Below are 13,577 nucleotides of genomic sequence, written 5' to 3'. Positions count from 1 at the left end.
CTCGGGTCGCTGTCTGTGTGGAGCTTGCACATTCTCCCTGTGTCTGCGTGGGTTTTCTCCGGGTGCTCCAGTTTCCTCCCACAGTCCAAAGATGTGCGGGCTAGGTTGATTGGCCATTCTAAATTGCCCCTTAGTGTCCCGGGATGCATAGGTTAGAGGGGTTAGTGGGTAAATATGTAGGGATATGTGGATAGGGCCTGGGTGGGATTGTGGTTGGTGCAGACTCGATGGGCCGAATGGCCTCTTTCTGCACTGTAGGGTTCTATGATGAACTCCTACATCCAACAGGTTCAGCCTCTTCCCAACACTGACTTAAAAATGACAAGCCCAAACATATACTGGATGTGTGTGTGCTGAACCAGCAGAAGAACTCCAACCGGTGCTCCTAATCAATACGTTAGGTGCACTTTCCAATCCCAGGATGCACCTGGAATCAAACAACCACAAGAGTCACTGAGAAGCAATACTGGAATGGAGCAGCATTCCACTGAGCAAACATAGAGACATCGAAGATAGGAGCAGGAGGAGGCCATTTGGCCCTTCGAGCCTGCTCCACCATTCATCACGATCATGGCTGGTTGTCCAACTGAATAGCCTAATCCTGCTTTCTCCCCATAACCTTTGATCCCATTCGCCCCAAGTGCTATATCTAGGCACCTCTTGAATACATTCAATGTTTTGGCATCAACTACTTCCTGTGATAATGAATTCCAGAGGCTCACCACTCTTTGGGTGAAGAAATGTCTCCTCATCTCTGTCCTAAATGGTCTACCCCGAATCCTCAGACTGTGACCTCTAGTTCTGGACTCCCCCACCATTGGGATCATCCTCCCTCCATCTACCCTGTCTAGCCCTGTTAGAATTTTATAAGTCTCGATGAGATTGCCCCCTCAGTCTGAACTCCAGCGAAAACTATCCTAACCTAGTCAATCTCTCCTCATACATCAGTCCCGCCATCCTCGGAATCAGCCTGGTAAACCTTCGCTGCACTCCTTCGAGAGTAAGAAAAACCCAACCCATAAAGCCAACAGGGGAAGAAGGGTAAAATGTCAATCAGTGGGATAGTATGCTTCTCCTGCAGAATGTAGGAAATCAAAGACAGCGTGAGTGTCTCTGACGACTACATCTGCAGAAAGTGTGTCCAAATGCAGCTCCTGTCACACTGCATGGAGTGGCAGTTGGGCATATCTTGAAGCATGCAGGTGGAAAACATCACAGACGTTTTAAAGACATGGTCACACCCAAGGTTGAGGCAGAAAGATGGCTGACCGCTAGAAGGGGCAATCAGACAGTGCAGGAGTCCCCTGTGACTATCCCCCTCTCTGAGTATACCATTTTGGGTACTGTTGCGGGGGAGAATTGTCTATCAGGGGATGGCGACAGCAGCAGCCAGAGCAGTGGCACACCAGCTGGCTCTGTTGTACAACAGGGAAGATCAAGTGCAGTGGAGCAGTAGTTATAGGGGACTTTATAGTCATGGGCGTAGATAGGCATTTCTGTGGCTGCAAGAGAGACTCCAGGATGGTGTGTTGCCTCCCTGGTGCCAGGGCCATGGGTGCCTCTGAGCGGGCGTGGGACATTCTCGAAAGGGAAGGCGAGCAGCCAGAGGATGTCGTACACATTGGTACTAACGACCTCGACAGGAAGAGTGACTAGGTCTGCATAGGTGTTCAGGGATTAGGTAGTAAATTGAAAAGCAGGGTCACTCCCTGTGCCAGGTGCCAGTGAGGCTAGGAATAGGAAGATAGTACAGTTAAATACATGGCTCAAGAGTTGGTGCAGGTGGGATGTCTTCCAGGGCATGTGGGATCTGTACAAGAAGGATGGGTTGCACCTAAACTGGAGGGACACCAATATCCTGGCAGGAAGGTTCGCTAGTGTCATTTGGGAGGGTTTGAGCTCGTGTGGCAGGGGGTGGGAACCAGAGCAGTCGGTCAGCAAGTGAAATGGCAGAGGACGACTTAGAGACTAAGGCTAGTAAGGCTAAGAGGAAGAACAGACAGGGTGAGGTTACCGAATACGGTGGAACTGCTGGTTTGAAATGTATTTGTTTTAACATGAGGCGTATGACAGGTAAGGTAGATGAATTTAGAGCTTGGATTAGTACATATAACTATGATGTTGTAGCGAATACAGAGAGAAGGACAAAACTGGCAGCTTAACATTCTGGGATTTAGATGTTTCAGGCATGATAGAGGGGATTGTATAAGAGATGGGGGAGTTGCTTTACTGATTCGGAAGATTATAAAGTAAAAAGTTAAAGTTTATTTATTAGTCACAAGTAGGCTTACATTAACACTGCAATGGAGTTACTGTGAAAATCCCCTAGTCGCCACACTCCGACGCCTGTTCAGGTACACTGAGGGAGAATTTAGCATGGCCAATGCACCTAACCAACATGTCTTTCGGACTGTGTGAGGAAACCGGGGCACCCGGAGGAAACCCATGCAGACATGGGGAGAATGTGCAAACTCCGCACAGACAGTGTCCCGACGGCTCTCTGCTTGAGATCGGTGGGAGGGGGGCTCTGCTGCCACTCTGACTGAGATCAGTGAGGGGAAAAGGGGGTTCCGCTGCCACTCTGCTTGAGATCAGTGAGGGGAAGGGGAGAGGGGCCCACGATCAGTCTGAGTGGCAGAGGGGGTGAGGGGATAAGGGGGGCAGTGATGTTGTGTGGGCAGAGCAATGTAAGTGGGGGCCGGAGGAGGCAATATCTGGCCCAGAAGCAATGTGGCAGGGGAACCGCATTCTATCATTTTTGTTTCTGCGCAGGCGCAGTTGGAGGCGCCGATCGGAGCTCAGGATTTCGGGTGCGTTAAGCCCCGCCCACAGGCTTCTGAAGCGCGATTTAGAATTGCTGATATTTTTTCAGGCATTGGCGCCTGAGAACGGGTCTAAAAGTTGGATCTGAAACAGTCCCAGCTTCAAGTGCACTCAGCACTTGGGATCAAAATGGTAAAATAGGGCCCATAGATTGCCCCTTAGGTCTCCAATGGGCCCCTCTCTTTCCTTGCTCATCCTCTAGCTCTTAATACACTTATTATATACTTGGAATTTGCCTTACTCTTATCTACCAAAGTATTTTGTGCCCCCTCTTTGCCTTCCTAGTTCATTTTTTAAGTATCCCACCAAGCCCTCCCCCCTCATACACACTACTCCTCAAGGGCCTTCCTCTATTTTTATTCTCTGTACCTACCATAAGCTCCTTTTTTTTTTAACTTTATCAAGACCTCAATATCCCTTGGCATCCAGGGTTCCCTTGATTTGCTGCCCTTGCCCTTCACTCTCAGATGAACATGTTGGCCCTGAACTCTTACTACTTCGCTTTTAAAAGACTCCCACTTTCCAAATGTAGATTTATCTGTAAGTAGCTTCTCCAATTCAACATTTGCCAGATCTTTTCTAATCATATTGAAATAGACTTGGGACGGCATGGTAGCACAGTGGTCAGCACTGTTGCTTCACAGCGCCAGGGACACGGGTTCGATTCCTGGCTTGGGTCACTGTCTGTGTGGAGTTTGCACGTTCTCCCAATGTCTGTGTGGGTTTCCTCCAGGTGCTCTGGTTCCCTCCCACATTCTGAAAGACATGCTGGTTAGGTGCATTGACCCGAACAGGCGCCGGACTGTGGCAACGAGGGGAATTTCGCAGTAACTTCATTGCAGTGTTAACGTAAGCCTTACTTGTGATTAACAAATAAACTTGAAAAAAAACTTTTATTTTACCATTTTGATTCTAAGTGTTGGGTGGACATGAAACTGGGAGTGTTTCAGATCCGACTTTTAGACCCGGTCTCAGGCGCCCCCATGCACACTCTGCCTGAAAAAATATCAGCAATTCCGAATTGCGCTGCAGAAGCCTGTGAGCAGGGCTTCACGCGCCCGAAACTCTGCAGCTCCAATCGGTGCCTCCCACTGTGCATGCACAAAACAAAAAATGATTGAACACGGCTTCCCTGCCACATCGCTCCCGGGCTGGCTAATGCCTCTCCCACGCCCTCACAGACATTGCCCCACCCCCACAACATTACTGACCCCCTTATCCCACCCTCCCACCCCCTCCACCACCCAGACTGATCGCGGGGCCCCCTCTCCTCACCCCCCTGCTGATCTCAGGCAGATTGGCAGTGGACCCCCCTTTCCCCTCACTGATCTCAGGCAGAGTGGCAGCCGACCCCCCCCATTCTCCCTCACTGATCTCAGGCAGAGTGGCAGCGGACCCTCCCTTCTCCCTCACTGATCTCAAGCAGAGTGGCAGTGGACCCCCCTTCCCCCTCACTGATCTCAGGCAGAGTGGCAGCGAACCCCCCCTTCTCCCTCACTGATCTCAAGCAGAGTGGCAGCGGACTCCCCCCGTTCTCCCTCACTGATCTCAGGCAGAATGGCAGCCAACCCCCCCATTCTCCCACACTGATCTCAGGCAAAGTGGCAGCGGACCCCACCTTCCCCACCTTTCCCCCCACCCCCCTCACCGATCTCAAGTAGACAGCCATCAGACCCACCCCCCAGCGAGTTGTCGGGCGCTCGGCACTTACCTCCTCACTAACTGCAGCGCTCGAATCAGACTTTTGTACAGCAAGTCTGTTTTGCACCGAATCTAGATGGGCGAATGCAGTGGTAAAGGGGGCAATCCTGATCACGGCCATTTTCGGGCCTTGGTAAAGGGGAACTGGCGCAGAGGCGGGCGCAGATCGCGCTACTCGCCTCACGCCCGACTTTACCAAGTTTCGCGCCTGAAAATGGGCGCAACTTGATGGTAAAATCGGGCCCTTGATTTCTGAACTATCCTTATCCTTTTTCATAATCACTTTGAAACTTAGAGTTATCGTTACTATCCCCAAAATGCTCCTCCACCGACAATCTGACCACTTGCACGGTTCATTCCCTAGGATTAGACCTAGCAGTGCCCCATCCCGAGTAGGACTATCTATGTACTGACACAAAAAGCTCTCCTGGATGCACTTTAAAAACTTCATCCCATCTAGTCCTTTCACACCAAAGCGATTACAGTTAATATTGGTGAAGTTGAACTCTGTGAAAATGATTTCTGGGATAATGGAGTTTTGTTATTGGAAAGGTTTGGACAGGTTGGGCCTGTATCCTTTGGAGTTGAAAGGAATGACAGTTAATCTTATTAAAACACAAGAGTTTTGAGGGGGTTTGACAGGATAGATTTCAGACAGCGATGAGGTGAATTATTTTTCTCTCAGAGGGTTGTTAGTCTGTGAAATTCTCTTCCTCAGAGAGCAGTGGAGGCAGGATCACTGAATATTTTTATGCCCAAGTTAGCTAGATTCTTGACTATCAAGCTAGTCAAAGGATATCATGGTAGACAGGAAAGTAGAGCTGAGGCCACAATCAGATCTGCCATGATCATATCAAATGGCAGAACAAGTTCAAGGCCCACTCCCGTTCTCGACAGGTATGTTCGTGCGTATTATGTATACCTAGGTCACTGGAAGTGAAATTAACAGCAATATGAAAAATACTGTACCCGCACGTTTTCTTTTGAGGCTTGGGACATGAGAATCTAAAGTTTTTGCTTTCTTCAGACTTAGGCCAGAGTCAGCAGTCAAGGATGAAGTAGCAGGATTTATCTCTGAACACCGACCACTGCCAGACCGCAGCTTCAGTTTTGGCGGAGGCATCTGTTTGTGTAACAGGAATACAACAATATTTTAATGTTCTTGCAAACATTTTGTTCCATTTTAAATTAATTTCAGTAATCCATAAACATTAAGCTCTTTAAAGTGAAACACTGGAACTTCACATGTTGCCTGGTATGGAGGGTCTTGGCTATGAGGAGAGATTGGGTAAACTGGGGTTGTTCTCGCTGGAAAGACAGAGGATATGGGGCGACCTAATAGAGGTGTATAAAATGATGAAGGGCATAGATAGGGTGAACAGTGGGAAGCTTTTTCCCAGGCCGGAGGTGACGAACACAAGGGGTCACAGGTTCAAGGTGAGGGGGGCAAGGTTCAACACAGATGTCAGGGGGACGTATTTTACACAGAGGGTGGTGGGGGCCTGGAATGCGCTGCCAAGCAAGGTGATTGAGGTGGACACACTGGAATAGTTTAAGACTTATCTAGATAGCCACATGAACAGACTGGGAATAGAGGGATACAGAAGAATGGTCTAGTGGGCACATGAGCGGTGCAGGCTTGGAGGGCCGAAGGGTCTGTTCCTGTGCTGTATTGTTCTTTGTTTTCTTTGTCTTTGTTTGTTAAAAGCAAAGGGAGATACTGAGCGAGCTCAACCGAACTATATACAATGCAAAATGTACTGTAAAATATATCAGTTCAGAAGTTAAATTAAGTCCCAATTGATTTCATTTTCCTTACAAAGATGTCCTACTTTGATTCACCAGACTCAAGAATGAATTATTATTTGGTTGGCGCTAGTTATGGACCAGTCAGTACATGGTGGGCATATGAAAATGTAGATTACCCTCATTTTCTCCAGCCTAAACACCCACCACTTTTCCTCCACCACCAGAATTAGGTTCAGCACGGGACCCACTCCTCACATTTTATTTTGTCTATCAGTTTAGAAATATAGCAGGAGTACCCGCCAATGCCGTTGTTAGGCTACCTTCTGCTTTTCCAGTCCGAAATGACACTGCCAAAAAATGGCAAAATTTCGCCCAGAATATCTGCCCATTATTCAGTGCTGTTTTCAACTTTGCATAAATTAGCTGCCAGCTTTGCTAAATTACAACAGTAAGTATAGTTCAGAGGTACATCATTGACTATAAAGTCCGTTGAAGCATCCTTCGGTTGGGAAAAGTGCAATATAAAGAATATTTCTCGTAAATAGACCAAGACACAAGTGAGCAAGGCTTAACTATCACATCTACTTCATGGAGGATATGGCTGTGGACCAGATTGGCAAGAGGTCTCTCTTTGGTTATCAATTATTGTAGTTGATAGGACCCATACTGGACATTTGTTGTTTCATTGCCATGAAGATTGGCACTTGCTTAATGGGGAGAAGGCTCTCAATCAAAGGCTGTAAATGCCTGATCAAGAGACTGGACAGTGAGAAGGGGGCTCCTGCTAAGAGTCACCCCCTTCTGATGCTCCTGCCTCGCCTTTCCCCTAAACGTCCACTCCTTGAAACTCCCCACCGCCAACATTAATTACCTGAGCGCTGGGACTCCAGGGTTGCACTGCTGATAAGCGCAAGGACTGCTGGCCCCTAATTGACCCCTTTTTAAATAATGGAGTCACATTTAAAGATTTCTGATTGAAAAGGCACAATCTCCAAACCTACAGCATTTCAAAATGTTGACTTGTATGTTTGTAACCCTAATTGTTTTCACTGTTCAAATAGTTAGGCCCTGGAAATTTGTTAGTCAATTTGCTCCAACCTGGCATCCTGTCTAAATGAACTTTTCAAATAGACTATTGTCTGTATCTGACAGCAAATGAAGGCAAAATGCCATTTGGGTTGATGGAATGTAAACAGAATGTGAGCTGCCCCAACCTTTCAAAGAATCTAAAATTTAATGGATGTTTAAATTATTGTGGCCTCAGCCCCAAAGGCCTTTAAAACTAAATAGGGCTTTCAGACTATTTTGAATTCTCAAAAGATTATGTAATTGGTATTTTATGATGTGAAGTTGCCGGCGTTGGACTGGGGTAGGCACAGTAAGTAGTCTCACAACACCAGGTTAAAGTCCAGCAGGTTTATTTGGTAGCACAAGTTTTCAGTGCGCTGCTCTTTTATCAGATGAGTGCCTATTTTATGGAGGAACAAAACACTTGTACTTCTAAAGCAACTGGTTATTTATCTCAGAAACCTCCATGAACACTTCACATGCAAGGATTCCTTGGAAATTCAATCACTGTTGTGTACACAGTTCTGAAAATGACAAATGACTAGCTAACTTCTCGCGCTTGTGAACAGCTCGACAGCTTGCCGTTCTTTTTATAGTGACGTGGCATCTTTAAAGTCTACATAAACTAGCTTACACACAATCCAATATAGGTTTAAAATACACATCACGGGACAAAAATATTGTTTTCACCATAATATCATGTTGAGCAACCTGACCAAGAGCAGAAACCAGTCAAATGAGTACAAGGAATAAAATAAGAGAAACTGGTGAACTGGTGCGGAAACAATAATCTCTCCCTCAATGTCAACAAAATGAAGGAAATCGTCATCGACTTCAGGAAGCGTAAAGGAGAACATGCCACTGTCTGCATCAACGGGGATGAAGCAGAAAGGATCGAGAGCTTCAAGTTTTTAGGTGTCCAGATCACCAACAACCTGTCCTGGTCCCCCCCCATGCCGACACTATAGTTAAGAAAGCCCACCAATGCCTCTACTTTCTCAGAAGACTAAGGAAATTTGGTATGTCAGCTACGACTCACCAACTTTTACAGATAAGAACATAAGAAATAGGAGCAGGAGTAGGCCATCTAGCCCCTCGAGCCTGCCCCGCCATTCAATAAGATGATGGCTGATCTGAAGTGGATCAGTTCCACTTACCCACCTGATCCTAATAACCCCTAATTCCCTTACCGATCAGGAATCCATCTATCTGTGATTTAAACATATTCAACGAGGTAGCCTCCACCACTTCAGTGGGCAGAGAATTCCAGAGATTCACCACCCTCTGAGAGAAGAAGTTCCTCCTCAACTCTATCCTAAACTGACCCCCCTTTATTTTAAGGCTGTGCCCTCTAGTTCTAGCTTCCTTTCTAAGTGGAAAGAATCTCTCCACCTCTACCCTATCCAGCCCCTTCATTATCTTATAGGTCTCTATAAGATCCCCCCTCAGCCTTCTAAATTCCAACGAGTACAAACCCAATCTGCTCAGTCTCTCCTCATAATCAACACCCCTCATCTCTGGTATCAACCTGGTGAACCTTCTCTGCACTCCCTCCAAGGCCAATATATCCTTCTGCAAATAAGGGGACCAATACTGCACACAGTATTCCAGCTGTGGCCTCACCAATGCCCTGTACAGATGCAGCAAGACATCTCTGCTTTTATATTCTATCCCCCTTGCGACATAGGCCAACATCCCATTTGCCTTCTTGATCACCTGTTGCACCTGCAAACTGGGCTTTTGCGTCTCATGCACAAGGACCCCCAGGTCCCTTTGCACAGTAGCATGTTGTAATTTTTTTCCATTTAGATAATGATCCAATTTGCTATTATTTCCTCCAAAGTGAATAACCTCGCATTTGTCAACGTTATACTCCATCTGCCAGATCCTCGCCCACTCACTCAGCCTGTCCAAATCTCTCTGCAGACCTTCTACGCCCTCCACACGATTCACTTTTCCACTTATCTTTGTGTCGTCTGCAAACTTTGTTACCCTACACACAGTCCCCACCTCCAGATCGTCTATATAAATGGAAAATAGTTGAGGCCCCAGTACCGATCCCTGCGGCACACCACTAGTTACCACCTGCCAACCAGAAAAGCACTCATTTATTCCGACTCTCTGCTTCCTGTCAGATAGCCAATCCCCAATCCACGCTAACACCCTACCCCCAATTCCGCTTGACCCAATCTTCTTCAGCAACAAAGAACAAAGAACAATACAGCACAGGAACAGGCCCTTCGGCCCTCCAAGCCCGCGCCGCTCCCTGGTCCAAACTAGACCATTCTTTTGTATCCCTCCATTCCCACTCCGTTCATGTGGCTATCTAGATAAGTCTTAAATGTTCCCAGTGTGTCCGCCTCCACCACCTTGCCCGGCAGCGCATTCCAGGCCCCCACCACCCTCTGCGTAAAATACATCCTTCTGATATCCGTGTTAAACCTCCCCCCCCTCACCTTGAACCTATGACCCCTCGTGAATGTCACCACCGATCTGGGAAAAAGCTTCCCACCGTTCACCCTATCTATGCCTTTCATAATTTTATACACCTCTATTAGGTCACCCCTCATCCTCCGTCTTTCCAGTGTGAACAACCCCAGTTTACCCAATCTCTCCTCATAACTAAGCCCTTCCATACCAGGCAACATCCTGGTAAACCTCCTCTGTACTCTCTCCAAAGCCTCCACGTCCTTCCGGTAGTGTGGCGACCAGAACTGGGCGCAGTATTCCAAATGCGGCCGAACCAATGTTCTATACAACTGCAACATCAGACCCCAACTTTTATACTCTATGCCCCGTCCTATAAAGGCAAGCATGCCATATGCCTTATTCACTACCTTCTCCACCTGTGATGTCACCTTCAAGGATCTGTGGACTTGCACACCCAGGTCCCTCTGCGTATCTGCATCCTTTATGGTTCTGCCATTTATCGTATAGCTCCCCCGTACGTTAGTTCTACCAAAATGCATCACTTCGCATTTATCTGGATTGAACTCCATCTGCCATTTCTTTGCCCAAATTTCCAGCCTATCTATATCCTTCTGTAGCCTCTGACAATGTTCCTCACTATCTGCAAGTCCAGCCATTTTCGTGTCGTCCGCAAACTTACTGATCACCCCAGTTACACCTTCTTCCAGATCGTTTATATAAATCACAAACAGCAGAGGTCCCAATACAGAACCCTGCGGAACACCACTAGTCACAGGCATCCAGCCGGAAAAAGACCCTTCCACTACCACCCTCTGTCTTCTGTGACCAAGTCAGTTCTCCACCCATCTAGCCACCCCCCCTTTATCCCATGAGATCCAACCTTTTGCACCAATCTACCATGAGGGACTTTATCAAACGCCTTACTAAAGTCCATATAGACGACATCCACGGCCCTTCCCTCGTCAACCATTCTAGTCACTTCTTCAAAAAACTCCACCAGGTCAGTGAGGCATGACCTCCCTCTCACAAAACCATGCTGACTATCGTTAATGAGTTTATTCCTTTCTAAATGTGCATACATCCTATCTCTAAGAATCCTCTCCAACAACTTCCCCACCACGGACGTCAAGCTCACCGGCCTATAATTTCCCGGGTTATCCTTCCTACCCTTCTTAAATAACGGGACCACATTAGCTATCCTCCAATCCTCTTGTGAGGCACCTTATCAAACGCCTTTTGGAAATCCAAAAACACCGCATCCACCGGTTCCCCTCCGTCAACCGTACTAGTCACATCTTCATAAAAATCCAACAAGTTCGTCAAGCATGACTTTCCCCTCATGAATCCATGCTGCCTCTGCTTAATTGAACCATTCTTATCCAGGTGGCCTGCTATTTCTTCTTTAATGTTGGATTCCAGCATTTTCCCAACTACAGACGTTAAGCTAACCGGCCTGTAGTTAACCGCCTTTTGTCTATTTCCTTTTTTAAACAGTGGCGTAACATTACCCGTTTTCCAATCCGCCGGCACTACCCCAGAATCCAACGAATTTTGATAAATAACCACTAACGCATCCGCTATTACCTCTGACATTTCTTTCAGTACCCTGGGATGCATTCCATCCGGGCCCGGGGACTTGTCCACCTTCAGTCCCGTTAGTCTACCAAGGACTGCCTCCCTGGTAACATTAATTGTATTGAGTACCTCTCCTCCTACCAACCCTCTATCGTTAATATTCGGTAAACTATTTGTGTCTTCCACCGTGAAGATCGACGCAAAAAACTTATTTAAAGTTACAGCCATTTCCTCATTTCCCACTATTAAATCCCCCCTCTCGTCCTCCAAGGGTCCAACATTCACTTTTGCCACTCTATTCCTTTTTATATATTTGTAAAAGCTTTTACTATCATTTTTTATATTCAGAGCTAGCCTAGCTTCATAACCTATCTTTCCTTTCTTTATCGCTTTCTTAGTCGTTCTTTGTTGTTTCTTAAAGTTTTCCCAATCTTCCGATTCTCCACTATTTTTGGCCACTCTGTACGCATCGGTCTTTAATTTAATACTCTCCTTAATTTCTTTCGTTATCCACGGCTGGTTATCCCTTTTCTTACAGTCCTTCTTTATCACCGGAATATATTGTTGCCGAGTACTGAAAAGGATCTCCTTAAAAGTCCTCCACTGTTCCTCAGCTGTCCTACCTACCAGTCTGCTCTCCCAGTCCACCTTAGCCAATTCAGCCCTCATCCTATCGTATTTCCCTCTGTTCAAACAGAGGACACTGGTATGGTACCCTACTTTCTCCTCTTCCATTTGTACCAGAAATTCGACCATATTGTGATCACTTGACCCAAGAGGGACCTTCACAAGAACATCCTTAATTCTACCTAGCTCGTTACACATTACCAGATCTAAGATAACTCGTTCCCTCATCGGTTCTGTAACATACTGTTCAAGGTAACTATCCCGACAGCATTCTAAGAACTCTTCCGCCATCCCACTCCTTCCAACTTGAGTCAGCCAATCAATATGCAGGTTGAAGACACCCATGATTATTGCTGTTTCGTTTTTGCACGCATCCATTATTTGAAACATAGAAAGCATTCTTTCTGGTTGTATCACAGCTTGGTATGCCTCCTGCTCTGCCCAAGACTGCAAGAAACTATAAAACGTCATGAATGTCGCCCAATCCATCACGCAAACCAGCCTCCCATCCATTGACTCTGTTCACACTTCCCGCTGCCTCGGCAAAGCAGCCAGCATAATTAAGGACCCCACGCACCCCGGACATTCTTTCTTCCTCCTTCTTCCATCAGGAAAAAGATACAAAAGTCTGAAATCACGTACCAACCTACTCAAGAACAGCTTCTTCCCGACTGCTGTCAGACTTTTGAATGGAATTACCTTGCATTAAGTTGTTCTCTCTCTACACCCTAGCTATGACTGTAACACTACATTCTTGTTTCCTTCTCTATGAACGGTGTGTTTTGTCTGTACAGCGCGCAAGAAACAATATTTTTCACTGTATGTTAATACATCTGACAATAATAAGTCAAATCAAATCAAATGATAGAAACTAAACCATTGTTGCTCAGTTGTGTATTCTAGGCAACACTTTTTAGGAAGGGTTCAAAGATTGAACTGTTGAAACTGACATTTCACAGCTCATGAAGCAATAAACACTCACGCCTGAATGCAAGTTGTAACTATAAGGAACTGCACCCCCAGTCCAGGACATTAGTCACCAATGTGGGAATTGAGTCTCATCAAGATTTTCCCATAGTTATAAATCAGCTACTCCCAGTTTTGGGAGATTGAGGGGGTGGGAGGGAGTGGCTGGAAATAAATGAACACATTATATTGGATTGTGTTAAAAACCAAACGACGTTAAAGATCATAATTCCAAAGAATAGATAATCCTGCTCGTCTCCACCACCCCCCCCGCCCTCTGTCTCTCCCCCTCCCTTACCTGAAGTTAGTATATGTTAAAAGATTAAAATAGGATCAGAAGGATGTTAAGAGAAAAAAAATACAAATTAACAAATAAAAATCTTGATTTTCTACATACTGAAATGCTTAAAAAAAGTTTTTGAAAGACGGAATTACTTTTTAAAAAAAAGTCAATTCATGGACTTTGCAGAAATGAACTTTTGAAGACTTGCAATATCAAACATAATAAAAATGTGAATGGGCAATGCAAATTTCTGTCCATAATAAAATGAAGTGGCGGAACGGCAGCACAGTGGTTAGCACTGCTGCCTCACAGCGCCAGGAACCCAGGTTCAATTCCAGCCTCGGGTCACTGTCGG

General features: G+C 46.2%; 1 protein-coding gene across 7 annotated transcripts in view; it reads right to left on the bottom strand.

Moving 5' to 3' along the window:
* Nucleotides 1-13,577, bottom strand: part of rtel1 (regulator of telomere elongation helicase 1) — a 123,744-nt gene that overhangs the window by 30,661 nt on the left and 79,506 nt on the right. For 6 of the 7 annotated variants that reach the window (XR_013500294.1, XR_013500295.1, XM_078236490.1 and 3 more), the window contains exon 26: nt 5,494-5,647. Coding sequence is in view for 5 of the 7 variants with exons in the window: in XM_078236490.1 (XP_078092616.1) it covers nt 5,494-5,647 (154 nt within the window). In the remaining 2 variants the exon portion in view is untranslated. The remainder of the gene's footprint in view (nt 1-5,493; nt 5,648-13,577) is intronic. The other variant, XM_078236491.1, reaches the window with a different exon arrangement.

The sequence above is a fragment of the Mustelus asterias genome, chromosome 20, assembly GCF_964213995.1.
Source record: "Mustelus asterias chromosome 20, sMusAst1.hap1.1, whole genome shotgun sequence".
NCBI lineage: Eukaryota > Metazoa > Chordata > Chondrichthyes > Carcharhiniformes > Triakidae > Mustelus > Mustelus asterias.
Note: the sequence above shows the minus strand (reverse complement) of the source record. Positions and strands in the feature narration are given on the sequence as shown.